The 8,203-nt window shown below is 39.2% G+C and overlaps 1 protein-coding gene across 1 annotated transcript; it reads right to left on the reverse strand.

Annotated features, from left to right (window-relative positions):
* Positions 1-3,984: 3,984 nt before the first annotated feature.
* LOC125315225 (disease resistance protein RUN1-like) lies at positions 3,985-7,308 on the reverse strand. The gene is made up of 3 exons (XM_048279666.1): positions 6,662-7,308; positions 4,638-5,736; positions 3,985-4,236 (listed from the first exon to the last, which is right to left on the reverse strand). Exons 1-3 carry the CDS (start codon positions 7,306-7,308, stop codon positions 3,985-3,987), a joined length of 1,998 nt encoding a protein of 665 aa, XP_048135623.1.
* Between the last annotated feature and the right edge of the window lie 895 nt (positions 7,309-8,203).

Genomic DNA, 8,203 nt, shown 5'->3' on the forward strand with positions numbered 1-8,203 from the left:
CTCAGCATGTGCCATTGAAAAGTTTCTCCCTTCTTGTAGAGAGTCACGGACAAGTCTGCGGCGAGAAGAAAAGGTTGTTACATGATATTTGTAGCTTGGGTTGTCTGATGCAAAGCAAAGGTAATGAATCAGTTCATCAATCGTTGGTCCCTCCTCCTAGTTTTCCTCCGCTCACTTTCCCAAACAAAAGCATTGAAATTTCGATTCAAGTAGCTGACATGAGCTTAATCTCGAGTAAATGGGTCTTCTGTCTCCTACGATTTTGATTCACATAGTTAGTAAACCGTTAAACAGCTCGTGCCTCGTTGTCTAGTCACGGCACACCTCATTTGGAGAGACCTCTTGGCTGCTAATATCTTGGTGGAGCTGCGATGGTGAGCTCGATAACCTTGGACTTGCGGATCGCAGGTGATGGGAAGTTGTCATGGCTTAAACCAAACATTCCATAGTGGCTACGAGATGCTTGCGCTGATAGCCCCTCCCTGTTCTTTTACTATCCATAATTGACCAACTTCGTAATCGGACCGGACAATGTACATAGGCCGAAAGGCCCAGAAGCATAATAGAGTACACAAAGCTATGGAAGTCCCATAAAAATACATACAAGAGCAAAGCCCGGAAAGGCCCACGTGAAGGGTCTAAAGAGTGAGTTTGAAATTTGAATGCGCTGAACTTTTTCTCTATATGTATAATTAACATTATCAAAACCGAATTTTTTTTTTTGGGACTTCTAAAAGGTCAAAGCAACTTTTGTACTATCTCCTGAAAATGCAAATTAATATAAGACCAATTTTAAGATTTCAAGTATTTTACATTAGAAAAAAGACAACATGGCCATTGGCCAAAATAAAAAGTAAAAGTCACCCTGAACAAACTGTTATTAAGTATACCAACTGAGCGCGCGAGAATACTCATTAAAGTAGACAACATTAACACTCTAGTGGGAGAACCGAATCAAACCAAATGCATGACGGGGCTTTGCGGTTTGTTTCTTTGAAAATGAGTGATTTGAAACACATTTTCAAGAGAATGATATCTTCTTTTGCTTACAAAAATGAGTGAACAAACAATAATTTTGTTATCTACACAAATGTTTAGACATTATTGCCTTTGCCAATAATGAAAAGAAAATATTTTTATCATCTATGAAAATGTCTACATAAATTATTGTCTGTATTGAAATTTATTGACTAATTATTTCAAGTAATAGATACGATTATTTTCAGGAAAATATTTTTCAGGTAATTCATTTTTCGCTAAACAAATGAAGTCATAATGTCTTTTGATGATGTGCACAAATGTGCATTGGTTTTGAATTAAATGAATTTTCATATCGAGCACATAGCTTCTCAAAACCCTAGTTTTTGTGAGGAATGGCACCCCGATTCCAAGAAAATAACCAAGCGAAATTAATCGGATGGACTCAACTGGTACTAATGCAAAAAGTTTTAGGATTAAATTGGTCCAATTAAAGTATTTAGGACTGAATTAAAGTGATTATGACTGAATTAGTATCAACACAATAGATTTAACACTTTTTTGGTACTTTCTCGTAAATTGTCCATTGTGGTTCTCTGTTATCTTCTTGTTGACTCGATCTTGCCGATTCTGAAACTCGTCCTTTTGATGTTGGGAGATTTGGTTCTATAAGTCCATTTTGGTCTCATAAGCGACACCGCATCTCTTGCTCATCACTCACACTTACTTCCAAGAGCATGCTCACACCAAATAATTCTGATTTCGGTTTCTTATCCTCTTTATTTTCGGAAACGTGATTGATTCGAGAGAGTTAACATTAAATATCTTTTGAAACGGGTTGGGCTCATTTGTAAACAAAAGAGGATTTGGAATCATTTGAATTTTGTTGGATAAAGCCATTACCGATCTACTAAACTTGTACAATTTTTCCAATCAAGTCCCTAAATGTTTGTTTGTTTGTTTGTTTTTTTTTTAATGAAACTTGAGTCTTCGACCTATGTGCTCTTCTTCCTTCATGTTAGTCCTTCTATGAAAAATATGATCATCATCTTGTTAATTTTTCGTATGACTTTGATACATAAGAGAATAGGTACTGTGGTTTTGATATTGGCTACTCCATGTTTGGTCGGAGAAAACAGCAAACTTAGATAGGTGGGATGACTTGCTCATTTAACGGGAGAAGTGTCAATAAAGTCCTAAACTTATTACATTAGTGCCAATTCAGTACTAAACCTTTTGTATTGGTGTCAATTTAGTCTTAAATTTTTTATATGCATGTCAATTGAATTAATCCGGACAATTTTGGCCGAAAATTGTTCACGTGGACATCGATTGTCCTACGTGACACAGGTAGCGCTAACTTGGATTTTTTTTAATATTATTCTAATATTTTAAATAATTTTTAAGGATTTTTTTGGTTTTTTGAAAAATATTTTTAAAAATTATTTAAAATATCAAAAAAATATTTAAAAAATCCACGTTAGTACCAACCATACCACATAGGATAATTGACGTCCACGCCAGTGATTTTCCATCAAAATGGGCCGAATTGACTCAATTGGCATAAAGCAAAATATTTAGTACTAAATTGGCACTAATGTAAAAGGTTTATGACTGAATTGGCACTAATAAAATATTTAGGACTTAATTAGCACAAATACAAAAGATTTAGGACTAAACTGGCATCAAAAAAAGGTTTATAACTAAATTGGCACTAATTCAATAGGTTCATGACTTTTTTGACACTTTTCACCTCATTTAACCGATTCGGATGGGTTCGTGCAGGCCTACTTTGACTTGAACCTGTTGGTGGGCCTAGACAAAGTTTCTTGGTTTGGTCCATTGGCGGGCCCAGCCTGGACAAGGGCCTTGAGGCCTAGGCGTTAAGAGGTTAAAAATAATCCCTAACTTCTAGTACAGCAGAGCAAATAGTGTGAAGAGTGAAAAAATCAACTTATGGCTAAAATTTAATTTCTAGAGCACAAGTGTTGCTATGCGCACCCTGAGATTTTACCCAGAAACCTCTAAACAGACCGATGCTATTAAGGGTAATATGCTCCAGGATGAATCAGTCTCCAACCCTAGAAGTAGGAACCGACCCTATAAGCTCCGGTTCCTGAAGAATGAAATCGAGAATCGAATCGACCGGCCGGTTCTTCAAAGTGAAATGGCAAGTCTATATGCATAATCATCCAGGTCACTACTAATTGTCCATAGACGGGCACCATATATATCGGCTAATGATGAGTCTTTACAGACTTTGGTCATAAGAGCTTTTACTTTGTTTAACTTTGACCTGTTATGGAGATTAGAAATTCATCCTAAGGCGACGGATCTTCCTTTATTCTTCGTAAACCAATCACTTGTTGTTCATGTCTTCTTAGCGAATGCGATGAAGATTCGCCACACTCTGCACTAGCAAGGACTGAGAATCTAATAAAGTGAATAAATTATTGACTACGTGGACACACATCAAGGGGTTGTAGATAATGAATCAATGGTTTTTTCATAATGCTCCAACCCATTCACTATCCACAATGGATGTTTACTTAAGTAAAAATTAATTCACGCGACGTTGCGCCGTCTTTTGATAGCCACGTCAGCTGGGCTTGGCCGAATTTTATGCCGGAAGAATTTGGTTAGAAAAATCGGAAAGAATAAGAACAGTAGAGAGAGAGAGAGAGAGAGAGAGAGAGAGAGAGAGAGAGAGAGAGAGAGAGAGAGAGAGCCTTAATAAAGTAAATGTTCAAAGCTTTTTGACCGAATACTTAAACGGGTCTGATGATCCAAAGTCCAACAAACTTAGTCTAAAGTAAATGTTCAACGCTTTTTGACCGAATACTTAAACGGGTGTAATGATCCAAAGTCCAACAAACTGAGTCTATTGAATCCACGCGAATAGGGAAGACTTGTTTACACGAAAGTCAACCATTTCTGTTTCAGGATTTCCATTTTCATAGGAGAATATTCCTTCGTGCCCCACCTCGCATCCGTATATCTTGTTCTTCAGGCTCTGCGAGACCAGAACCTGGAAACTAGCTTCCACAGCGCCTGCCAACTCACAGACGTGACATGGCTGCGCCGTGCGAAAAGCCTCCTTAACTCCTCCGATAGATGTCCAGCCGGTCCACAATGAGGAACATCATCAGCCATTAGAAATAGCCTGAGCTTCTTCATCTTCTTGAACGAGTCTGCATTCAAGATCAAGTCTTCTACATCAACCTTGCCTAGCTTAATTCCTTCAATCGCATCTGTTCCCTGTTAGAGTGAAAATAAAAATCAATTATGCGTGTCAAAGAGACAACAAGCTTAAATCTAAGAATAATGTTTGCATTTGTATTAAAACCGTGATAGTCTATAACACCAGCAGTTTCTAAATGAAGATGTGTTCATCTTACGAGGAAAGGAGAGATAGAGGACTTATATTAGGTTATACAACCTTCCGTACGACAATAAACACGAAATAAAGATCTCAAACCCTAGTTTCTTGCTCAAAGCCCTAATCAGTAAAAAAAAAAAAAATTGCATATGTTTCTCTTCTAGTCATGCAATATAAAGTTTTCTTACATCCCATGTTATTGCGAAGTCCACAAAAGGAAGATATACGTATGTGATGTTCAAATTAACTTTTATTTTTTAGGATAAGCTTGAACTTTTACCGAGTTTTGCCTAACCACTTGTAGAGCATCCTCATGACGCCATAATCTGCTTCGTTTGCTGGAATTTTCAGGGCACTCTTGAATCACGATTCGTCTACCCATTTCTTGAAGCAAATCATGCATCCATATCTTATTATTTTCATCGATTGATATGAGCGACTTTTGGATTAGAATCTCCATACCACTATTGGCATGGATACCACAAAGGTTTAGGCACTTGATGGTCTCTTCTTTGTCATATCTATTAAGAAAACATGCGATGTCGAGAAAGATCGTCCTCTCATTGGCCTCTAAACCATTGATAACGATCCTCAATATATCATGAACCTTTCCCCGAGGGATTTCTTTCAGTCGATCGAAAGCTCCTTGCCATTCTTTGACGCTTTTGCCGCTCAAGAAAGAACCCATCACGGTGAGAACCAAAGGAAGCCCTTTGGAAAAATTAGTGAAGCAATTTGAGAGCATCTTATAATCACTTTTGGGATATCTTTCTTGGAATGCATTCCAACTGAAAAGCTCGAGAGCTTGATCATCCTTCAGTGCTTTTACCTTATAGATTTCCCTGTGAAAACCGATTAAGGTTTCTTCGTGTCGAGGGATCAAAATGATTCTACTTCCCAAGCCAAAGTTTATTGCCTTGATCAGGTTGCTCAGTGGCTCCAAGAACCCTTCAACATCATCAAACACCAGCAAAACTCTCTTGTTGTGAAGCTTACTTCTCATGAAGTTCATTACTTCATGAATATCATCACCAAACTCCAAAACTCCGTCACCGAGAATGTCACTAAAAAGGGTCTTCTGCATTTTGGAGAGGCCATCTTGGCTCGATATGTCCTTAACTTTTGTGAGAAAGCAACTCCGATCAAATTGATCTGCAATGCGGTCATACAAAGTTCTCGCAAGTGTCGTCTTACCTATTCCGCTAACTCCCGAAATTCCCACGATTCGGACCTCCTCAACCTCTAATTGGAGTAAGGAGTACAAGGCTTGTACTTGAGAGTCTAACCCAACCGGATGGAAAGCAAACAGATCCGTGCCCGAGTGGCTAAGTCTTCTTGAGATTTTTTCCACAACGGACTGGATGAATTCCGCTTCAAGCCTGCAAATTGTCAACAACTAAAGGTGTTACTCTCGTTATTCGCGCTAGTAAAAGACGAAGAAAAGATCACTCAGAATCTCAGATGATATCTAAATTTAATATTCAATATCTAAAAAGGAAAAGCTCTTTCTTCTACTTTCAGTTGATTGGAATGTCACGTGTCTTTATCTTGCACATGTCATGCCCTCTTTCTAAGATGGTGACTTCATGCTAATTATGAGAATAAAATATTCATACATGCCTCCCTCCTCTTTTAACTCAAAACATTCCAATATTTCCGACGCGAGAGAGAGAGAGAGAGAGAGAGAGAGGCGATAAAAAGATAGAAGAGAAACAAGCTGGAGGCTGAACTTGCTTCTAAACCCTAACTAGTTACCATTGCCCAGAAAATACGAAGACTAACAAAAACCTTCTTTACAACCGAACTCTCTTCACCCCCCCTCTTTTTTTATCATTCCGTAGTGGAGAGTTTAGGCGGTGAAGGGAAGGGTTGCATCACAGCTGGGGTTTAACCAGGAATGGACATGGAAGATGTCCCATAGGAAAAGAAGCCCATATGCTTTGGAATTTCTTTAAGCTTGAGGGACGAAGTGAGGAGAAGGCAGTTGTATTTTTCGTTCAGTGATCAAACACAATATGGAACGAGGGTTACAACTGGAAAAAATGGGACATACATCAATTCTTTTTCTTTTCTTTTAACATTTAATGGAAGGTTATCTATCATTTTATTTAGCTGAACACTTGGAAGCAATTTGCTAAATATCTCTTTGATGAGTCAAACAATTGAGTAGGAGCCCATTCTAGGAAAGTTCCTTATCTAGACCAAAGAGATGGATTTTAAGAGCAAGTTTTTATTTCATGGACAAAATAAGTAACTTCCCCTAGGAATACTCTCAGGAAAACGCATAAGAGAGAAAGTTAGTACCTGTTTCCAAGAGACCAACCTGTGAGATTGCCAGCTTTTCGGAGAGCCTCTCTCCACTTCCGAACCTTGTCGGCATTCTCCTGCCCGAAACCCTTCTCGCTTTGGCCAATTTGCTTGAAGAGTCCAACCTGCTCACGCATCTCTCTGGGGTCGACGCCCACAAAAATGGGGAACACCAGCAGGCCTTTCTTTTCCTTGCACTCGAGGATCTTATCCAGCTCGTCCAGGCACCATGGCGAGGAGGCAAAGGTCCGAGAGATCACCATGATGGCACTCCTTGACCGCTCGATCGCTTCGTTGATTGCCGGTGCAATCTCTAGCCCTCGTTCCATTCTGCGGTCTACAAAGACCCTTATCTCGTTCCGCTCGAGTGCGACATGTAAGTGGCTCACGAAGTTGCACGTATCGGCCTGTTTATAACTGATGAACGTGTCGTGAAGCCAGCGAGAGGTAGAGGAGGGGGGCAAGTAGAGCTGTGGCCTGGCTGTTAGGCTACGCTTGAGAGAAGAGGAGTGGAGTGGAGAGAAGGAAGGGAAAGAGATGGGAGGGGATTGAGATTGGAATTGTGAGGTTCTCTTGCTCAAGAGGCTTGGATACAATGGAGGAGGGGAAAGCTGGCGCTTGAGCTGGCCAAATTGGATCATCATCTTACTAGAAGTCGCCTTTCAATAACAATCAAAGCAGAGAAAGAGCTGTACCGAGCAAGCTCCCTTGGAACTTATTTATTACTGATTCAAATTCTGAGCGAGTCATCCTTCTCTCTCCCCCTCTCTCTCTCTGTTTTTGTCCATTTGCTCTCTCTCTTTTTCTCTCTCTGTTTTTTTCCATTTGCTCTCTCTCTCTCTCTCTCTCTCATTTGCTCCAACTTGACGTGTCACGTTGATCACTCCCCATACAAATTGTGATATATTTCTGTGAGATCCGGCCATATGTTTTGTGTGCCCTTTTCTTCGAAATATGAACCACACTACTGGTAGAACCTCAAACGAGTCAAAGTGGAATCATTGTGTCTTCTAGTCCTGTTATCTATCTCATTTGGTCTCGCCACCTAAAATTTTCTCAATTTTAGACTGATGGGTTACCAAGCCTTTAAGCCTAGCTCAAACTCTCCCAAGTCCATACTGATTCACGACTTATAATTCAAGTGTTTAACATGCAAATCAATTTCATTCGAAATCGTCATTAATCAGTTTACAGTAGGTTGATTAGATACCTAAGTAAAATAACGGGAGGATTATCTTACTCTTATGAACCAGAGACATGAACTTGGTTACGCTAGGTTTCTCTAACACTTTTTCAGTATCATTGAAAAAATATTTTGCTGGCAATTTGGATTCATTTTAGGACCTAATTCCTAACATGTGAAAAATGTCCATGTGGGTGCATAATCATAAAAAAAACACCCAATAATCAATGCTATGAATTGGTATGGATCTCGCTTGTAAACTAAGAGTATCCGGAAAATCTAACTGGACAACAAAAGTTATGGGATTTTTTACCATCATGAAACAAGTGGAAAACGAAATTCAAAACCAAAGGGAG

This window comes from Rhodamnia argentea, chromosome 5 (genome assembly GCF_020921035.1).
Source record: "Rhodamnia argentea isolate NSW1041297 chromosome 5, ASM2092103v1, whole genome shotgun sequence".
Lineage (NCBI taxonomy): Eukaryota > Viridiplantae > Streptophyta > Magnoliopsida > Myrtales > Myrtaceae > Rhodamnia > Rhodamnia argentea.

Bases quoted from the DNA above. Each gene is read 5' to 3' on its own strand.
- LOC125315225 (XM_048279666.1), bottom strand. From the start codon at position 7,308: ATGATGATCCAATTTGGCCAGCTCAAGCGCCAGCTTTCCCCTCCTCCA. The intron at 5,737-6,661 runs GTACTAACTTTC...GACAATTTGCAG, and splicing joins GGTTGGTCTCTTGGAAACAG to GCTTGAAGCGGAATTCATCC. The intron at 4,237-4,637 runs GTAAAAGTTCAA...TCACTCTAACAG, and splicing joins AAGTGGTTAGGCAAAACTCG to GGAACAGATGCGATTGAAGG.